Source organism: Coenobita brevimanus, chromosome 66 (genome assembly GCF_032717465.1).
Source record: "Coenobita brevimanus isolate Jiangsu-jjx chromosome 66, ASM3271746v2, whole genome shotgun sequence".
Lineage (NCBI taxonomy): Eukaryota > Metazoa > Arthropoda > Malacostraca > Decapoda > Coenobitidae > Coenobita > Coenobita brevimanus.
Genome location: NC_137019.1, coordinates 18,637,115 through 18,659,226, shown reverse-complemented (window position 1 = coordinate 18,659,226; position 22,112 = coordinate 18,637,115). Strand labels below are relative to the sequence as shown.

Below are 22,112 nucleotides of genomic sequence, written 5' to 3'. Positions count from 1 at the left end.
CGAAACTCGTCCACTCCATCCTCGTTAGCGTCCAATGCTTCGCCATGTGCTTTACGGTTAGTAAGGCCATGTCGTAACCTGAACGCGAAGAGCCAACCCTCGGATGCCTTGAAGTCAAGGGTGTCGTGAAGCCTTGCAAACTTCTCAGCAGCAGCCTTCAGCTCCGTTCCACATACCATCACACCAGCTGCACGTTGCTGTCGATACCAAATCAACGTGGAGCGGTCGATCTCTGCATACTTGGGGGTAAACATAACCTTCCTCTCCACGTTGCGTTTGCTTCTCGACGAGAAGTCAGCCGTGTACTGCATGAGCTTGTCTCGGGAACACTTGATATCGAACAAAGTCGACCGGGCCAGGTTGAACTCGCGGAGAATGCGAGAGGAAGACCAACCCGCATCAACCTTCTCCAATATCTCCCGTTTCTTCTCCAGAGTCAACACCACTCTCTTCCTTTTCTCAGGAGGCGGGGCCATCATCACACACACTAAGAGTATGGCAGAGAGCAGCAGGAGGCCTTGCAGCAAGTACGGCACCACCACAAAAGCGAGCACGTGGGCAGCCATGGCGAACAGCGCAGGTCTTGTCGCGGTGAGAGACAGGCGGGAAGTGGGGAGGATGCAGCGGCGCTCTATCGGACGTCGGAGGAATGACAAACCAAAACAATGCTCTCACGCGGCGTGCGCGGTAAGTTCAAATTACGGATGGCAAAAAATCGTTTTTTTTTTTTCCAATTTTTTTGGATTTTCGGACCATTTTGGGAATGTTTGATCCCAGGATGATAAGGTTCGGTTAGTGGGGATGTTCGGTTATTGGGCATCCGGATATTAGAGTGATTACTGTATATATATATATATATATATATATATATATATATATATATATACAGTATAGACACACAATATATATATGTAGATATATATATACATATATATATTGTGTGTCTATATACAGGTATATATATATATATATATATATATATATAAAAATATTCTTTTCTCTTCCTTCTGCCTACAGGTGACTTTATACTCCCTCTTCTGTCTTTCATTCCTTCATTCTTTCCTCTCCCTTTTGCCTGTGGGTGACTCTACACTGAGTGACAAGCCAAATGGTTTCCTGTACACCAAGAAACCATTTACTACGCTGGGTGGTAACCATATAACCAAATTTTGGCGCCTGGTGGTTTAGTGGGTAATTATTGTGCTCCAGTTGGATTGAACCGATGAAGGTTTATATCCAAGGGGTGATTGGAGTTTGTTGCTCTAGTAATGCCACTCAGGGATGAGTGAGGCTGGTCACTCTCATCTTAAATGTCCGGACCAAATGCCTAGCCCCGGGCTTCTACGCTCCTCATGGGGCAACGTGGGATTGGATGATGGATGGATGGATGGATATATATATGGATGGGGTGATGAGAAGAGTAAAGACTGAGTAATGGAGAGAGTTATGGCATTGGTAATGAATGGTGATGGATGGAACATCTCAAATTTGAAGTACAGTATGCTGATGGTGCAATGCTACTTGTAAATACTGGACAAGAGCTTGGTAGACTGGTGCAAAGTTTTGTAGATGTCTGAGAGCATTGTGACATGAGAGTAAATATGGAAAGAGTAAAGTAATGGTTATTGAGAGAGAAGATGACTCCCAGTGCCATGTTACAGTGAATGGAGAGGGACAAGAGTTGGTGGGAGAGTTCAAATATCTGGGTATAGTGATAGAAAAGAGAGGAAAATGTACAAAAGAAGTGGATAGTAGAGTAACACAAGGAAGGAAAGCAGCTGGTGCAATGAAGGCCTTAATAAGAAACAGAGGCTTGACTGTTACAGCTGCAAGAGGCTTACATGAAGGAGTGATAGTGTCATCTTCAACATATGGTGTGAGACTATGGTGTGGCATGAAAATGAAAAGTCAAGGGTAAGAGCAGTGGAGATGGGACTGCTGAGGAATGTATGTGGAGTACAGAGAGTGGATAGGATACGGAATATTGTAATATGATTCGTGAAAGATGTGGAGTGATAAAGTCTGTGGACACTAGAATCAAAGAGAGTGTACTAAGATGGTATGGCCATGTGGAGTGAATGGATAATAATAGAGTGGTGAAAAGGCTATATCTGAGTGAATTTAAAGGAGGAAGGAGGCAAGGTAGGCCAAGGAGAAGGTAGAAGGATATGGTGAATGAGTGTGTGTCGAAGAGAGGTGTGGAAATTGGTGAGGCTAAGGGACTGACAAGAGATCGAGCTGGCTGGATGAATTTTGAGCGAAGAAGCACATGACCAGGGATTAGGCACCCCTTTTTATCTTGACATCACTCAGATTGGCTCTATCAGATGAGTATATGTGAAGCTACAGAACATGGTGAATTTTTTGGCCTGTCAGATGGAGACAGGATTCCATTGGCTTGAATGGTGAGTGAATGGAAGGGTGGCCCATTGAATTGGGCAAACTTTGGCTGTCTGGATGCTGCTACTCCTCACCCCACCCTAGGGTGGGAAAGAAGGTCCTAATGATGATGATTTTTTTTTTTTTTTTTTTTTTGCATTATTGACTATTGTATATGAATGAAGAATGGCTTAATAATGTTTTTATCCTTTTTAGGTGCTGATGTGATCGTCTCTTATTACACCCCCACTGTTCTTGAATGGCTTAAAGAAGAAAAGAGCTCTTAAGAAGAACTACCTTGTATTGGTGAGGAGGTAAGATTTGGCGAGTACAGTGCAGGCATGAACCACATCGTTATTTTAGACCTCTCATGACCCTTTAACTGTGGTGCCTTTGATTGTATCAAAGTCTGTCGTTTGTAGGTATGAATTGTTTTGAAAATACAGTAAGACCTCACTATAACGGACTAACTGGGGCCAAAGCCATGTCGAAAAAAACGAAATTCTGATAAAAGCGACATCTGGACTCCCCCCTCTTATCCCAGAGTTTTTCCAGTGTATCAGACATTAGTCTGGATCGCACCAAAACATCCACTACATTCTGCAGCTTCACATAAATGTATCCGGTAGAGTCAATCCGGACGCTGTCATGTTTAAAAGGGGTGCCAAATCCTTGTTCATACACTTCTTCTCAAAATATTCATCCAGCCAGCTCGATCTCTTGTCAGTCCCATAGCCGCACAGACTTACAAACCTCTCTTCCTCATGCACTCATCCATCATATCCCTCCACCTACTCCTTGGCCTACCTCGCCTCCTCCCTGCTTCAGATTCGCTCAGACATACCTTTTTCATCACTCTGTTGTTATCCAGTCCCTCCACATGACCATACCATCTCAGTGCACTCTCTTCGATTCTGGTGTCCACAGACTTCCTCACTCCACATCTTTGACGAATCACATTATTTTGTATCCTATCCACTCTCTGTACACCACATACATTCCTCAGGAGTCCCATCTCCACTGCTGTCACTCTTGACTTTTCATTTTCATGCCACGCCATAGTCTTACATCCAAATGTTAAAGTTAGCACTAACACTCCTTCATGTAAGCCTCGCGCAGCTGCATCACTCAAGCCTCGGTTTCTTATCAAGGCCTTCATTGCACCAGCTACTTTCCTTCCTTGTGTCACTCTACTTTCCACTTCTTTTGCACGTTTTCCTCTCTCTACCACTGTACCCAGGTATTTGAACTCTCATGAATTCCAGTCTCTCTCCATTCACTGTAACATTGCACTGGGAGTCACCTCCTCTCTCAGTAACCATCATTTAACTCATTTCTACATTTGCACGATGTTCACAGACATCAGCACTGTAACATCGCACTGGGAGTCACTTCCTGTCCCAATGACCATCATTTTACTCTTTTCTACATTTGCGTGACCTTCACAGACATCAGCAAAACTTTTCACTAGTCTACCAAATTCTTGTCCAGTATTTTAAATAGAACTGCATCATTGGCATACAACAAATTCAAGATATTCCATCCATCGCCATACATTACCAACGTTCATGTTTTTACTTCTCTCATCACCCCATTCATATGTACAGTATATTGAACAACCATGAGGACATCACACAACCTTGTAGCACACCCACACTGATTGTGAACCATTCACTTAGATTCCCATTAACCCTAACACTTGCTTCATTACCATCATAAAAACTCTTGATGGCACCTAGCAGCTTATCATCAACCCCACACACGTGCAAAATCTTCCAGAATCCTTCTCTGTCTTTGTCATATGCTTTTTCCAGATCCATGAATGCTATAAACACCATATAGTCCTTCTCACAAGCCTTCTTCACTGTCTGTCTTACTGCAAATATTTAATCCACACATTCACTGCCTCTCCTAAAGCCACCTTGTTCATCACTCACTAGGATTTCTGATATCTCTCTTACTTTCTAAATAGTAATTCTTCCATATACCTTCCCTACCACCCTCAGTAAACTTATGCCACGATAATTCATGCACTCACTTTGCTCACCTTTATTTTTGTGTAGGGGTACAATCACAGCCTTTTTCCACTCTGCTGCCTTCTTTCACATCTCCAACAAGCACATCATTCCACTGTCTCTACTACACTTAATCATCTCTTCATACACCTCATCAACCCCAGTTACTTGCCCATTCTTCAGCCGCTTCACAGCGCTCTTCACTTGTGCGAATGTCACGTATCCTAGCACTGCATTCCTTCTCTGCACACCTCCAAAACCAATCATGTTTATGGTGGCTCTGCCCTTTCTGTTCCCATTCATCAGGCTTTCAAAATATTCTTTTCATCTGGTCCTTACTTCATCCCCATGGATTAATAATCTACCACCTACATCCTTCACACTTTCACATTTCTTTCTGCGAGATAATACTGATTTTATGTGTACGGCGTGTCGGGGGGAGCAGGTGGAGATTGTCAGGGGTGAAAGGATTGAACTTGCTGGTGAATCTCTTGAGTGTGTGGAAGAGTTTTGTTATTTGGGAGACATGTTGTGTGCTGGAGGTGGAGCTGGCTAGGGTGAGAAGTGATTGGAAGAAGTTCAGGGAGCTCTTGCCTCTTCTGACATTGAGAGGGCTCTCCCTACGTGCTAAGGGGTCTTTGTATGCAGCATGTGTTAGGAGTGTAATGCTGTATGGTAGTGAGACCTGGGCAGTAAAGGAGGAGGATATTTGCCGCCTCAGACGTACAGAAATGACAATGATTAGGTGGATGTGTTGTGCGTCCCTGCGTGCAAGGTCCGGGAGGGCTGGGTTTACGATGGAAGAGTTGAGAGGTAGGATGGGACTGGAGTGTATTGGTGTGATGAGGAGAGGTAGATTGAGATGGTTTGGACATGTGGAGAGGATGAGGGATGATAATTGGGTGAGGAAGGTGAGAAGTGTTAATACTGAGGGTGGGGTTATGAGGGGTAGACCGAGAAAGACATGGGACGAGGTCATTAAGTGTGACCTCAGGGTTAAGGGACTGAACAGGGAGGCTGCAGTGGATCGTGCAGCGTGGAAAGCCGCCATTAGGTGACCAAGGCTGACACATGCAAGCATGTTGGAGCCTTTAAAAACGAAATGTTTTCACTTCTACATTTCTGCACCTCTTTCCAGAAGAACATCCTATTTTCAGAGTAGTTTGCATTCATTTTTCTTCCTAGATCATCATTTACTTCCTTCTTTTTCCTGTTCATTAGTCTCTTTACGTGCTTGTTGCACTCAATATATTCAGTTCTAATGTCAATTGAACCTGTCTTATAACCATTCTACTCACTCTTTCTGTTCACTAGTCTCTTTACGTGCTTCTTCCTCTGAGTGTATTCAGTTCTAATGTCAATTGAACCTGTCCTGTAACCATTCTACCCACTCTTTCTCTTTTCCTCCAGTGCTCTCATAACCTCTTCATCCCACCATGCCATACCTTTCTTCTTTGTGGTTACTCTTAGCAAATTTTCGTTCATTAAAAGAATGGATGCGAGGGAAACACTGCCCAGCATGGTGTCCCCCCCCCCCCACACACACACACATAGAGGACGTCATCAGAGGCAGAGGTCCATGTAGATAGTGGGAAAATAATGTGAAATTGGCAGCAGAAGGGAAGCAATTCTATTGTTAATATGCGAATTGAATGCATGGGTCATGGTCCCATCTCATTTGAGTGAAGATAAACCGGAGGTGTCAGTCAAATAAGAGTAAAACACTGTGACGGTTTTAAATTTTGTTCTGTTGCGCCATGGCGGAGACAGGGAGTTCATTGTTTACATCCAGTGATAGTGAGTTCACAGGGTTCTCTAGTGATGACTAAAGCAATGGAAGTATGAAACTGAACCAAGCAAGAGTAACAAGCGTGGAGAAAATGGCTGAGAAGAATGCCCAGGAATTAAAACATGTATGGGCGATAATTATTGAATTACAAGAATGAACCTCGGAACAGGAGAGGGAGATAAAAGAGTTGAGAAATAGGTTAGAGAACGTCTATTCACGCAGTGTTGATGCAGGAGAGAAAGGTGTCTGAATTAAAAGCAGGTAATGAATCAGCCGTAAATGAAATAAAACAGCTTAAATGGAGAAATAAGAGGCTGGAGGAGGAAAGGGACAAGATGAAATGTAAACTTGACAAGCTTGAATTTAAGACTAAGATGCATGAAAAACATATCAAGGAAATCCAAGAACACCATAAGGGGTGGAAAAAACTCAACAGGAAGATCAAATAAGTCTTAAGGAGATTTTAGAACAACATAAAAAGGAAAACCAGGAGAAGGCAGAGAAGGAAGTGGTGAAGGTACTAAAAAGTAAAGAATCAATTGTCAGAGATGCAGCAGACAAGGAAAAATGCATGAATATCTCAGGTTTGAAAGAAAAACCAATGTCATGAGTTCAGAATGAGAAGGGCAAAGGAAATAGTGTCAGTAGTTATGGAAGGAAAGGACGAAGTCCAAGAGGAGATTGAAGAAGTGTTTAGGCCGGGAAAATATGTGGAGGGAGGGGCAAGGCCACTCAGAGTAAAATTCCAGTCTTAGGTCACAGGAAATGAAATAATCAACAACAGATAAGGAAGGAATAAAAAATGTCAGGAAAAGGTGAGATGCAATTGGCAAAGAGAGAGCTAAAATAAAGGAATTTGTTAAGGAAGCAAAAGAAAAAAAGACCTGAGAACGGGAGAAGAGAAGAGTTCTGTCAGAGAGTTATGGATCAAAAATTGAGGAAGTAGTACCGAAGGAGAGAGGGAGAGAGAAGAACAGAATAAAAAACAATGCAAAGAGATTGAAAGTGGCATTTGCTAATGTAGATGGTCTAATCTCAGCAAGACTAGAAATAGACAATTTCTTGAGGGCTAGACATTATGTGTTTCGTAGAGACCAGTCTAAGAGAGAGTATTGAAATCTAAATGGGAGATGGGAAATACAAAATATGGAGAAGAGATAGAAAAGAAAAAATTGGCAGGAGGAGTGATGATAGCAGTGAAAAAGCCTAAATGTGGATAGTGTGGAACTGGGAGAAGGTATGGCAGAAGTGATAAACATGGTAATAGAAACCAGAGGGAAAGGCAAGAGAGACCGCTGTAGCATATGTCCCCCCCAAGACAAGGGCATGGAATGAGGAGTTCCAGGAGATGTTGCTGGAGATGGCTAGGTACCAACAGAAAGTGATTGAGAAAAGCAACAACATAATCCAGATGGGGGACTTCAGTTGTAAAGAGGAAAACTGGGAGGAGTGAGACTCAGAATGTAGTGAAGATTCGTGGGTCCGTTTACTGTGAAATGTAGCAATGGATAATGTAATGATGCAGTAGGTCAAAAGAGAGACAAGATTTAGGGGGAATGACACACCAGCAAGCCTAGATTTAATTCTAACTAAAGAACCTGATAATATCTGTGTTGTATAGGAAAAAGTGATCATGTAGTGAAAGAGTTCCACATGATAGAAGGAAATGGGGAGACAAGAGATGAGCTACACAGGCATGGGAGATACAACTTTGGGAAAGCAGCCTTTGACAAGATTGAGAAAATTTTGTGAAGAAGTGGACTGGGGAGAATTCTGGGAAACAAGAGATACAGAAGAAGTGGGATATCTTTCTAGACTTCTATAATACGGGTATGGAAAAGTACGTGCCAAAAGTTAGTGGGAAAGAGAACTGCAGAAATGACTGGTTCAACAAAAGATGTATGATTGCAAAAAAAGAAAGGGATAAGGCATGGAACAAATGGAGGAAGAGAAGTAATGATAGAACATCATCATCATCATCCTGGCCTCCTTTCCCACCCCAGGGTAGGGTGAGGAGTAGCAACGTCCAGACAGCCCAAATTTGCCCAATCCAATGGACCACGCTTCCATTCACTCACCATTCAAGCCCTTGGGCATCCTGGCTCTATCTGATACACGAAAAACGTTCACCACTTTCTGTAGCTTCACTTAAAAGTATCTGATAGAGTCAGTCCAGATGATGTCATGTTAAAAAGAGGTGCCAAATCCCTGTCATGTGCTTCTCCTTACAATATTCATCCAGCTAGCTCAGTCTCTTGACAGTCCCCTAGCCTCACGGACTTCCAAACCTCTCTTCCTCACACACTCAACCACCATATCCCTCCATGTTCTCCTTGGCCTACCTATGCCTGATCCCTCCTTCAGATTTGCTCAGATGTACCTTTTTCACCACTCTGTTGCTATCCATTCTGTCCACATGATCATACCATCTCAGGACACTTTCTTTGATTCTGGTGTCCACAGACTTCCTCACTCCACATCATTCACAAATTACATTATATCATATCCTATGCACACTCTGTACTCCACATACATTCCTCAGCAGTCCCATCTCTACTGCTGTCACTCTTGACTTTTCATTTTCATGCTACACCATAGTTTTGCATTTGTATGTTAAAGTTGGCACCAACACTCCATGTAAGCTTTGTGCATCTGCAACACTCAAGCCTCTGTTTCTTATCAAGGCCTTCATTGCACCAGCTGCTTTTCTTTGCTTGTGTCACTGTACTTTCCACTTCTTTTGCACATTTTCCTCTCTTTTCTATCACTGTACCCAGGTATTTGAACTCTCACCAATTTCAGTCTCTCTCCATTCACTGTAACATCACACTGGGAGTCACCTTATCTCTCAGTATCCATCACTTTACTGATTTCTACATTTGCTCTCAAGGCACGACGCTCACAGACATCAGCTAAACTCTGGACTAGTCTACCAAGTTCTTGTCCAGTATTTGCAAGTAGTATTGGATCATCAGTATACAGCAAATTTGAGATACAGTATTCCATCCATCACCATTCATTACCAACGCCATCCCTCTCTCCAATACTCGTGTTTTTACTTATTACCCCATCCATATATATGTTGAATAACCATGGGAACATCACACAACCTTGTCGCAGGCCCTCGCCAATCGTGAACCATTCACATAGATACCCATTTACCTGTACACCAGCTTAACTACCATCAGAAAACCTCTTGACAGCATGTAGCAGCTTACCATCTACACTGTACATGCACAAAACCTTCCAGAATTCTTCTCTGTCTACTTTGTCGATTGCTTTTTTCCAGATCCGTGAATGTCTTCCTTATAGTCCTCACAAGCCTTCTCTGCCAGCAGTTTTACTGCAAATATTTGATCCACACATCCTCTGTCTCTCCCTAAAGCCACCCTGTTCATCGCTCACCAGGACTGCTGATAACTCTCTTACTTTCTGTATAATAATTCTTCCATATACCTTCCCTACCACACTCAGTAAACTTCCATCCATCCATCATCCAATCCTATGTCGCCCCATGAAAACACTCTCTTCGCTCATCTTTCTTTTTGTGCAAGGGTACAATCACATCCTTTTCCCACTCTCCTGGCACAGTTTCACTCATCCATGCCTTCTTACATATTGCCAACATGCACTTCATTCTACTCTCCCCATTACACTTAATCGTCTCTGCATACACCCCATCAACCCCAGCTGCTCTCCGATTTATCAGCCGTTTCACAGTGTTCTTCACCTGTGCGAGTGTTACGTTTCCTCTCACTGCATTCCCTCTCTGCACATCCCCAAAAGCAATCATGTTTACGGTGGCTCAGCTCTCTCTATTCCTATTCATCAGACTTTTAAAATATTCTTTCCATCTCTTCCTAACTTCATCCCCATGGGTTAATAATCTACCACTTACATTCTTCACACTTTCACATTTCTTACTGCTGTCACTTCTACATTTCCACACCTCTGTCCAGAATAACTTCCTATTTTCAGAGTAATTTGCATTCATTTTTCTTCTTAGATCATCATTTACCTCCTTCTTTTTCCTCTTCACTAGTCTCTTGACATGTTTCTTCCATCCACCCATCTATCCATCATCCAACCCTACGTTGCTCCGTGAGGAGCATAGGAGCCTGGGGCTAGGTAAGTTGGTCCTGACATTTAAGATGAGAGTGACCAGCCTCACTCATCCTTGAGTGGCATTACGTGAGCAATAAACCCCAACCATTCCTTGGATATAAACCTTCACTGGCTCAAACTGATTGGAGTGCTGTAATTACCCACTAAACCACCAGGTGCCATAATTTGGTTATATGGTTACCACCAAGCGTAGTAAATGATTTCCTGGTGTACAGGAAACCATTTGGGTTGTCACTCAGTGTAGAGTCACCCATAGGCAGAAGAAAGAGGAAAGAATGAAGGAAGGAAAGACAGAAGAGGGAGTGTAAAGTCACCTGTAGGCAGAAGGACAAGAAAAGAGTGAAGTAAAGAAAAACAGGAGAGGAAGGAAGGAAAGAAGGAAGGAGTGGAAAGGGCAGACACCTGAGAGCAGCACTACATCGAGTGAGTAGATGGTGAGCACCCCCAGCTACCACTAACATGCTTCTTGATCTCAGTGTATCCATCTATCCATCCATCATCCAATCCTATATTGCACCACGAGGAGCGAAGGAGCCTGGGGTTAGGCAAGTTGGTCCTGATGTTTAAGATGAGAATAATCAGCCTCACTCATCCCTGAGTGGCATGATATGAGCAGTAAACCCCAACTGCCCCTTGGATATAAACCTACACAGGCTCAGTCGGACTTGAGCGCCTTAGTTACCCACTAAACCACCAGGCACCATGATTTGGTTATATGGTTACCACCCAGCATAGTAAATGGTTTCCTGATGTACAGGAAACCATTTGGCTTGTCACTCAGTGTAGAGTCACCTATAGGCAGAAGAAAGAGGAAAGAATGGAGGAAAGAAAGACAGGAGAGGGAGTATAAAGTCACCCATAAGCAGAAGGAATAGGAAAGAATGAAGGAAAGAAAGACGGACGAGGAAGGAAGGAAAAGAGGAAATGGCAGACACCCAAAGCAGCACTACGTTGAGTGAGTGGATGGTGAGTGCCTCGACCTACCACTATTCAGTTCTTTTTTCAATTGAACCCTTGTTCTGTAACCACTCAAGCCACTTCCTCCTCTTTTCCTCCACTGCTCTCTTAACGTCTTCATCCCACCATGCCATACCTTTATTCTTTGTTGTTACTCTTGCCACACCACACACTGCTTTAGGATTCCTAACTAAGCAATCCATATATGCATTCCACAGGCTGTCCAGATCCATTTCATTCCAATTCACTGATTCTAACTCCTTCTCTACTTTGATCCTGCATTCATCTGCCATTTCTTTGATCCTCAGCTTCTCGATTTTCGGTCTTTCTCCCTGACTGCTCCTGTCTCTCCTGGTCCACCTCACTCCTCTCATATTTATCTTGTATAGCACATTCATATGATCTGACAGACCTTCGCATTGTCCTCTCACAGCCCTCATATCAGCAACCATTCCCACCATCAACCTCTCAACGAGCATATAATCAATCAGGCCCTTTTCAACACGATCCCCGTTCCCTCTATACCACGTTTAGTTGTGTTCATCTGTGTGTTTGAAATACAAATACACAACCTCTTTTCCTGACATATATCCTTCAGTCGCTTCCCATTATCATTTTCTCCTGGCACTCCATTATAGCCCATTATGTCATCCTCAGGACCAGGGCCTACTCTTCCATTGATATTGCCCATTATGATCACTTTATAGCTCCTGGACACTTCTCCCACTGTTTCATCCAGTTCATCCCAAAACCTGTCTTTCTCTCTCTCATTCTTGTCATCACACAGTGCATATGCTACAAGTACAGCCACTTTCACCTTCACGAACCTGAACTTGACATACATCCCGGTACATCTCGAGATGACACATTTGTGATCTCTTGTTCCACTCTGCCACACTTCATGCATCAACAAAGCAATTCCTTCCCTGCATCTTCCTTGTCCGTTCATGCCCAACTTCACACACTTTACACCCTCCTACTCCTCCACTTCACACTCTTTCATCTTTGTCTCACACAATGCCATCATGGCATATCTTGCACTCTTGAACACATTCACCACTTCCACCCTCTTGCTTTCCTCATTCACACCTCTCACATTCCAGTGGCCATGCGAATCTGCCCATTTGGTTGGGGCCCTGGGGGAGGTATTGGGCTCTCCGAGGCTCTCTGAAACATTTGCGATGATAAAGTGATTTTAGATAGGGGAATCTGGGGAACACTTAACCCGGCCAAAAACCCCGGTTATATGGTTACCACCCTGCGTAGTAAGTGGTTTCCTGGGTACTGGCAACCATTTGGCTTGTCACTCGGTGTAGAGACCAAAAGGCATCCTTACATCGAGTGAGTGGATGATGGATCCCCCCACCTACCAAAGAACAAAGGAAGAACATAAAAGAACTAGAAATGAATATACAAGAATACATTGAGAGGAAGAAAGAAACTTCAAAAAAGGTATAGTTGACAAATGTAAGAAAGAACTTAAATTGTTTTACAGCTTTGTTAATGGCAAATTGAAACAAAAGGAAGGAATCATTAAGCTGAAAGTAGAAGGAAATGTCTATAAAGATGCAATTATGCAAGCTGAAATAATGAATAAATGCTTCCAATCAGTCTTCACTAGAGAAAGTGATTTGTGGAGTAGGAAGGAGTGACTAGAAATGTAGTGTTAAAAGATGTAAAGGTTGAAGTGCAAAAAGTATACAGATTACTGGAAACTCAAGATATAAGGAAGGCCCCAGGACCAAACGGGATCTCTAATTGGATACTAAAGAAATGGAGAGAATAAATGGTGGATAAAATTCACGGTTTAATTGTTTGTTCTCTGGAAGAAGGGAAAGTACCTCAGGAATGGAAGAGGACCAGTGTGGTACCAATTTATAAGGGAGGGAAAAAGGAAGAACCCCTGAATTATAGACCAGTGTCCCTTACCAGCATGGTTGCAAAACTGTGCGAGAGAATCCTGAAAGACAGATGGATAAAATGTCTGGAGGAGATGGACATTTTGGCAGAAAGTGAGTTTGGATTCAGAAGTGGAAGGTCGTGTGTTTCCAACTTGTTGACCTTCAACTCAAGGGTGATAGATGTGCTACAGAAGAGAGAGAGAGATGGGTGGATTGTGTGTATTTAGATTTGGAGGAAGCCTTTGACAAGTACCCCACAAGCAACTAATGGGGAAATTGGAACACATAGGAGGACTGAAGAGGAACCTCTCAGAGTAGATGAGAGACTTCTTGAGAGACAGACAAATGAGGACAGTAATAAAGGACAGGATATCTGGATGGAGGGAAGTAACAAGTGGAGTCCCACAGGGCATGCTGGTAAGCCTTTCATGTTCCTAATTTACGCAGATGATATGGTAGATTGAATGAACAGTTACACAAGTCTGTTTGCTGACAATGCAAAGATCATGTGGAGAGTAGAAGTTGAAGAAGACTGTAAAATGCTGCAGGAGGACCTGGATAGGATTCATGATTGGAGCAGGATGTGGGAAATGAAATTCAACACAACAAAAAGTAAAATATTGGAAATGGGTAAAAGTACCAAGAGTCCATCACTGAATTATTTGATGGGTAATGACCCAGTCACAAAAATGAGAGAAGAGAAGGACTTGGGAGTGCTGGTCCAGGATAACGTGTCACCTGAAAAACACATTAGGCCTAACAAGATAGAGAGACGTATAATCTCTTGACTAACATAAGAGTAGCATTTCATTACATGGATGAGGAAATAATGAAAAAATTGATAGTGGCCATGATCTGCCCCAGGTTGGAATATGCAGCAGTAGTGTGGTCCTCACACAAAAAGAAAGATATAAACAAGATCGAGAGAATGCAAAGAACAGCAACCGTGATGGTCCCTAGCCTGATAGATCTGTCGTACAGGGCAAGGCTGTAAAAACCAGACCTGCCTTCCTTAGAAGAAAGGAGAGAGAGGGGCAACATATTTGCAGTGTTCAGGGACAAGGTGGGATTAGAAAAAATTGACAGAGAACATCTGTTTGTATGTGATGGGAGAGTAACAAGAGAACACAGAAGGAAACTGAAAAAGCCAAGTTGCTTGAAGGATATCAAGAAATATAGTTTTCCATATAGATGCATGGAGCTGTGGAATAGCCTGGACAAAGAGATCGTCCAGTCTAAAATCTTAAACGAGTTCAAAGCAAAATTTGAATTACAGAGAAACAGAGACAGGACCCTACGAGCATAGCTCATTTCCTGTATATCACAACTGGGCAAATACAACTAGGTAAACACACACACACACACACACACACACACACACACACACACACACACACACACACACACACACACACACCGCAGAATGCTGCTTCAGTCTCTGGGTGACCAGCATCATGAGAGGAGTCATAAATAGAGCATTTATAGAGAAAAAGAGCCATTTAGACCCAGCTGGATGTAATTGTGTACGACTGTGTGGCCGAACGATTCTCTATGTAACGATCTTTGTTCAGTAAAAGCCATGACGCCTCGGAAATTACCTAACATCATGGTGTTCTGATTTAATAAACTGTCATCCTAAATGTTAAGGGGTTCCAATTAGTTCATTATATCAAGTGTGTACTGTGTTTTGTATAAAATTTAGTTTTGCTCTGTCAAGCATCACTTGTAGCAAAGTTAATTATTCTGATATATCAGCTTTTTAGCTGTTTATTTGGACAGTTTGGTTGAAACTTGGTGTGTCTGTGAAAATGAATAATGTATGATTACCTGATGCATTATATACAGGGTCATTCAAAAGTCTGGAAGCTTATGGATGAACATCACTGAAGATACCCTGTTTTGCACCCTATCCCCTGTGTTTCCAGACATTCAACTTGCCCAAAAATATTCATCTGTTGAGGTGTACTGGATTCACTATTTTGGTATCTTTCTGAATAGTGATAGTTAAAGTTTTATTATTTTTGTGTATGGCAGGAACTAACTATATTCTTGTACTGAAATATAATAAATACATTCCAGTTACTATGTAATCTGTCAGCATTGTACAATACTATATTTTATAGAAAACTGATAAAGCATTGATATCCTTAGATGACTAATGGCTATGTTTAGGAGTACTACAGTAACTTTACCATCAGACTTGGTGGAGAAGAAAAGGTTGTAGCTGTTATGTATTATTCAGTAACTTAGGATGTGCATATTGTTCTATGTTGTTATGTTAGGCAGTACAGCACGTACTCTCAAATTTGAAATGCTTGGGTCCAGAGGCTTTACAGAAAGTGGAGAACTTATGTATGTAGAATCATAATAATAACTAGAGGAAATTGTGTAAAAAACATATATAGCCTAGAGTACCATGAACACTAATTTCAGTGAACTACCTTGTATTCATTATTTGTTTTCTGATCTTATACAAAAAAAAAAAAAAAAAAAATCAGATATGCAATAATTGTATGATGACAAGTGATATCAGCACCCTTCCATTGCCTGAAATAATAAGTGGAAGCAACGTTGGGTCTGGTTAGTACTTGGATGGGTGACCGCCTGGGAACACCAGATGCTGTTGGCATCCCTACGTGTCAAGTGGGGTTGGTGGAGGATTAGTGCCCCTCCCTGTAAAATAATTAACTCTAAGCCGTTGGCCACCCCGTTTGGGATACATGGCATATGGCAATGAATGAATGAAAAAGTTTTTGGAAACTGGATCTTTGGATTTGAAAGTTTGTACTGTGCAGTTTATTGTTTTTAGGGTACTGGTACAGCCATGTGCAAAAATTCACTGACATTTCTCTGCCTGCTGTGGCCATGGCAGGTGTTGCATGAACTGTTTTGTGTAATAGCAGTATGAATCAGGCAACAAAAAGATTGTGGTAAGGGATACTCTTTGTTGTGTAGGGGAGAAGAGAAAAAATGTAAGGCAGGACACAGTGCCAGCAGATGACTGTTGGTGAACATTTGTTCATGATTTATGTAGTGTTAATTGATTGATATTTGGTAACCAATATCTATGCAATGTACAGAGTATTTGCAGTTTTTTTTTACCCCTATTGCTTGTGTGTATTTACCCCTTTATGGAACAGTTTCCCAGTGCATGCACGGAGATCAGAAGTGAGCCTTTGTACTGATGTATTTTGTAAGTTATTCTTGTTACCTCCAGGCAATTTTATTAAACCAAGGAGAGACATAGTGCAGGGATTAATAGCTGCAGTATTTTTGCTTCGTGTATAAAGACTCCAACACATTTGCATGAATTGGCCTGGATCACCCAGTGGTGGCTCCCCACACTGCTCAGTCTCAAGCACCCTGTCTGTTTAGACTTCTCTATTCATCTCTGAAGCTGAGTAAAGTTGTCTAGGGATAGTGAGAATGAGTGAAGGATTTGCCTGAAGACAACTAGGTTATATATACAGTATATATATATTCATTCATTCATCATTCATCATGCAATCCTACGTTGCCCCTTGAGGAGCGTAGGAGCCCGGGGCTAGGCAAGTTGGTCGTGACACTTAAGATGAGAGTGACCAGCCTCACTCATCCCTGAGTGGCAGTATGTGAGAAATAAATCCCAACCCCCCCCTTGGATATAAACCTACACAGGCCCAATCCGATTGGAGCGCCCTAATTACCCACTAAACCACCAGGCACCATAATTTGGTTATATGGTTACCACCCAGCATAGTAAATGGTTTCCTGGTGTACGGTAAACCATTTGGCTTGTCATTCACTGTAGAGTTACCCATAGGCAGAAGGAAGAGGAAAGAAAGAAGGAAAGAAAGACAGGAGAGGGAGTGTAAAGTCACCCCGTAGGAAGAAGAAAGAGGAAAAAATGAAGGAAAGAAAGAAGAGGAAAGAATGCCAGTATTCATCTGGGGGAACTATACTAGCCCTGTGTTCAATTTATACTAAATCTAGTTTTTTGAATACCTAATGGACTTGTATGTGTGTACAGTTATACCTGGAAATCAGTTTTGCACGAGTTTGTACTGTGTATCATGCTACCACATAGGCAAATACTGTATTAAATATTTTCAGTTTATAATAAACACCAGAACAAAGAAGAGGGAGAGCGGCCATGTGCAATTTGTCACGAGGGTGTGGGAAGTAATTCCATCTTCTGCGTTGTTTGTGATAAGTGGGTGCATAAGAGCTGTAGTGGTATTAGAGGTAGACTGTGAGATAATCCCGATTTCATCTGTGCGGTGTGCTGGGGAGAGCATATGGAGACTGAACTTGCTGGTGAGTCTCTTGAGTGTGTGGAAGAGTTTTATAATTTGGGAGACATGTTATATGCTGGAGGTGGGGCAGGAGCTAGCTCTGTGGCTAGAGTGAGGAGTGGTTGGAAGAAGTTCAGGGACCTATTGCCTCTCCAGACATTGAGAGGACTTCCCCTCCGTGCTAAGGGATCTTTGTATGCGGCATGTGTTAGGAGTGTAATGCTGTATGGTAGTGAGACCTGGGCAGTAAAGGAAGAGGATATTCACAAGCTGAAATGTACAGAAATTGCAATGATTAGGTGGATGTGCAGTGCGTCCTTGAGCACAAGGCCTGGGGGGACTAGAATTATGATGGAAGAGTTGAGAGGTAGGATGGGACTGGAGTGCATTGGTGTTGTGATGAGGAGAGGTAGATTGAGATGGTTTGGGCTTGTGGAGAGGATGGGGGATGATTATTGGGTGCAGAAAGTGAGAAGTATTAATGTTGGGGGTATTATAGTTAGAGGTTGACCGAAAAAGACTTGAGACGAGGTCAATGAGTGTGACCTCATGATTAAGGGACTAAATAGGGAAGGTGCCAGAGATCGAGCAGCATGGAGAGCTGCCATTAGGTGACAAAGGCCGACTCATGCAAGTATGTTGGAGCCTTCAAAAATGAAAACGAAAACAAAACCACAACAGGAAAGCCAACAAAAAATACTCTTTAATTTTTGTTCAGTCTGGCAAGTGTGTCACCTCAGTAAATTGACCTTTTGTTTGATATATTTGAAGGTTGTTTGGTAGACGAAGAGGTCAGTATAGGCGAAGTTAGGGTTAATTTGGTTTGATATGGTGTGGGTTTACTGCATATATAATCTGTATATCTATCTGTCTATCTATCTATTGCCAGACGCCTTCACAAACTAATCACCTCCACGTCGTCTTGTCCTCCGCCATTTCACTGCCCTGCTCCCAACTCATACCCCGCTCTCTCATATCCCTATCCACTCCATCCCTCCATCTCATCCTCGGCCTACCCCTCCCTCTCCCTCCCTCCACCTGACTCGCATATACTCTCCTCATCAGTCTCTCACCCTCCATCCCCATCATGTGGCCAAACCACTTCAGTGTGTTCCTCCTAATGTTTCCTATCACATCCACACCACAACGCTCCTTCACATCCTCATTTGTCAGTCTGTATCTCCATGTGACTTCACAGGCTCCTCTTAAATAACTCATTTCCACTGCTCTCACTCTTGACTTGTGTCCTTGCAACAGTGTCCAAGCTTCACTTCCATACGTTAGAGTTGGTATCACAATACTGTCATGTAGTAACTTTTTCACTTCTGTGCTTACTTCCTTGTTTCTTATCATTGCTTTCAAGGAACCGCAGCAACCTTTCTTCCTTGTTGTACCCTTTCAAGCACTTCACCCTCCAAACTTCCATTCTTACTCATCACACTCCCCACGCACTTAAACGTACTCACATTTTTCCATTTCCTCCTCATCCAGCCTCACTGTACATTCACTGACTTCACCTCTCTCAAAGTCCATCACTTTACTCTTCTCTATGTTCACCTTTAGATTCTGTTTCTCACACACTCTCCCGAACTCTTCCACCAAGCCTAGCTGCTCCCCTTCATCTTCACTTAACAACACAGTATCATCTGCAAACAACAGTACAGGGAGTTTCCAAACACTACCCTCTCTCACTAGGGCCACTCCAACATCCACTGCCCTACCTTGTATCTCTTATTACCCCATCCATGTACAGATTGAACAACCATGGAGACATGACACATCCCTGTTTCAACCCAACCTTCAAAGAGAAAAATTCACGCAGTTCACCATCCACACGCACTGCAGCCTTAGCACCATCATACATACTTTTCACAGCATTCAACAACTTCCCATCTACTCCATATATTCATAGTACGTTCCACAATCCTTGTGTATCCACCCTGTCATATGCTTTCTCCAGATCCATGAAGGCCGCATATATATATATATATATATATATATACAGTATATATATATGGATCCTCTGTGATACAGTGGTAAAGTGTGCATTTTCGTACGCTGAAGAACAAGGGTTCGCGCCCCGCCAGGATAATAAACTTTGGGAGCATTCTTCTGACCACATACTGCTTTGGCGGACACAGGGGGTGCTGTGGCTGAACCAGTGTTGCAGACTTTAAAGTATGCTTGCACCCAGTCGGCTTGCGTGGGCCGATTACACTTGGTTCACAGACTACACACACATTCAAAGCCACTCCAACACAACAGTTACACTTACAAGCACTTCTCACCCTACATACAATCTCTACCAAACAGCCTAAGCCACTTGGTAGAGATACATTGGCTGTATCGTCCCCACTTCTGTAGGGATAGGCCTGTCCTGCAGTGGACACTCAAACGGCTGATGAGATGAGATATATATATATATATACATATATATATATATATATATATATATATATCTCATCTCATCAGCCGTTTGAGTGTCCACTGCAGGACCGGCCTATCCCTACTGAAGTGGGGACGATACAGCCAATGTACCTATATATATATATCTCATCTCATCAGCCGTTTGAGTGTCCACTGCAGGACTGGCCTATCCCTACAGAAGTGGGGACGATACAGCCAATGTACCTCTACCAAGTGGCTTAGGCTGTCTGGTAGAGATTGTATGTAGGGTGAGAAGTGCTTGTAAGTGTAATTGTTGTGCTGTAGTGGCTTTGGATGTTTGTGAAGTCTGTGAACCAAGTGTAATTGGCCCACGCAAGCCGACTGGGTGGAAGTGTACTTTATAGTATGCAACACTGGTTCAGCCACAGCACCGCTGATGTCCGCCAAGAAGTACGTGGCCAGAAGAATGCTCCCAAAGTTTATTACCCTGGCGGGGTGCGAACCCTCATTCTTCAGTGTACAAAAATGCACACTTTACCACTCTACCACAGAGGCTCCATATATATGTACTTGTATATATAGATAGATAGATAGATAGATAGATAGATAGATATACTGTCCATCCATCCATCCATCATCCAATCCTATATTGCCCCATGAGGAGCATAGGAGCCCGGGGCTAGGCAGTTGGTCCCGACATTTAAGATGAGAGTGACCAACCTCACTCATCCCTGAGTGGCATTACGTGAGCAATCAACCCCAACCATCCCTTGGATATAAACCTTCATCGGCTCAGTCCAATTGAAGCGCAGTAATTACCCACTAAACCACCCGGCACCAAAATTTGGTTATATGGTTACCACCCAGCGTAGTAAATGGTTTCCTGGTGTACAGGAAACCATTTGGCTTGTCGATCAGTGCACAGTCACCCACAGGCAGAAGGAAGAGGAAAGAATGAAGGAAAGAAAGACAGAAGAGGGAGTGTAAAGTCACCCGTAGGCAGAAGGACAAGGAAAGGATGAAGGAAAGAAAGACAAGAGGATGGAAGGAAAGAAGGATGGAGGAGTATATATATTTATTTTGGTAGGTGGGAATGCTCACCATCCACTCACTCGATGTAGTGCTACTCTCGGATGACTGCCCTTTCCTCTCTTCCTTTCTTCTTTCCTTCCTTCCTCTTCTGTCTTTCTGTCCTTCATTCTCTCCTATTCCTTCTGTGTATGGGTGACTCTATACAGAGTGACAAACCAAATGGTTTCCTGTACACACAGGATACTATTTACTAGGCTGGGTGGTAACCGTATACTCATATGGCGCCTGGTAGTTTGGTGGGTAATTAAGGCACTCCAGTCGCATTGAGCCTGTGCATATTTACATCCAAGGGGTGGTTGGGATTTATTGCTCTTGTAATGCCTCTCAGGGATGAGCAAGACTGATCGCTCTCATCTTAAATGTCAGGACCTAGCTCCAACGCTTCTCATGGGGCAACACAGGATGAGATGATGAATGATAAATGAATATATACATATTTATATATACTGGTATATAATATATTTGCGTGTGTGTGTGTGTGTGTGTGTGTGTGTGTGTGTGTGTGTGTGTGTGTGTGTGTGTGTGTGTGTGTGAGAGAGAGAGAGAGAGAGAGAGAGAGAGAGTGGCAGAGTGGCTTTTCTGGTTCAGGATTACAGCACTGTGTGGACTAAATACCTGGACTGTATCTTAACCCCATGCCTCTGTGCTCTTGATGAGGCAATGCTGGACTGGATGAAGGATTGGTAGGTGGATAGCAAGAATGATATTCAGTATTTAAGATGCACTCTGGGTGAAGGGTTTAAGTCTTATGCTTTTACATATTCTGTTAAATGGTTAGTGTATGTTGTGGTGTACAGGTGAAATGTTTTATTCAGGTTTTATGCAGAAAAATATAAATTTTTAAAAAGATATAAAAGGTTATTTTGTACTTTGGGAATTTAAAAAAGTCTTTTTTTTTTTTTTTTTTTTTTTTTTTTTTTTTTTATAACCTTGAGTGACTAAGGTTACCAAACTGATCAGAAAATCACCTCTTGTAATCCCGTTCTCTTCGATGATGTACATTATTTCTAATTTAATTCTTGTTACCTTCAGACAGTTTTAGTGAGACTTTATGAGCTGGAGTGGGTGGATTTAGCATTCGGTAACTCCATTACTAGTAGAGGTCGTTTCAAAGTTAGATACAATCATGTAGAGGTAGCAAGACTAAACTATAGTGCATTTACTCATATCCGACAAGAATTTCTATTCCTTG

General features: G+C 42.6%; 2 protein-coding genes across 2 annotated transcripts in view; both read left to right on the top strand.

Moving 5' to 3' along the window:
- Nucleotides 1-22,112, top strand: part of Pbgs (Porphobilinogen synthase) — a 106,649-nt gene that overhangs the window by 82,969 nt on the left and 1,568 nt on the right. The window contains exon 8 of the mRNA XM_080276700.1: nucleotides 2,596-2,693. Coding sequence (XP_080132826.1) covers nucleotides 2,596-2,666 — 71 coding nt within the window. The 3' untranslated portion in view covers nucleotides 2,667-2,693. The remainder of the gene's footprint in view (nucleotides 1-2,595; nucleotides 2,694-22,112) is intronic.
- LOC145405277 (uncharacterized) overlaps nucleotides 6,152-22,112 on the top strand; it is a 46,087-nt gene continuing 30,126 nt past the window's right edge. Inside the window, exon 1 of the mRNA XM_080276692.1 lies at nucleotides 6,152-6,191. Within this exon, the coding sequence (XP_080132818.1) occupies nucleotides 6,152-6,191 (40 nt within the window). The remainder of the gene's footprint in view (nucleotides 6,192-22,112) is intronic.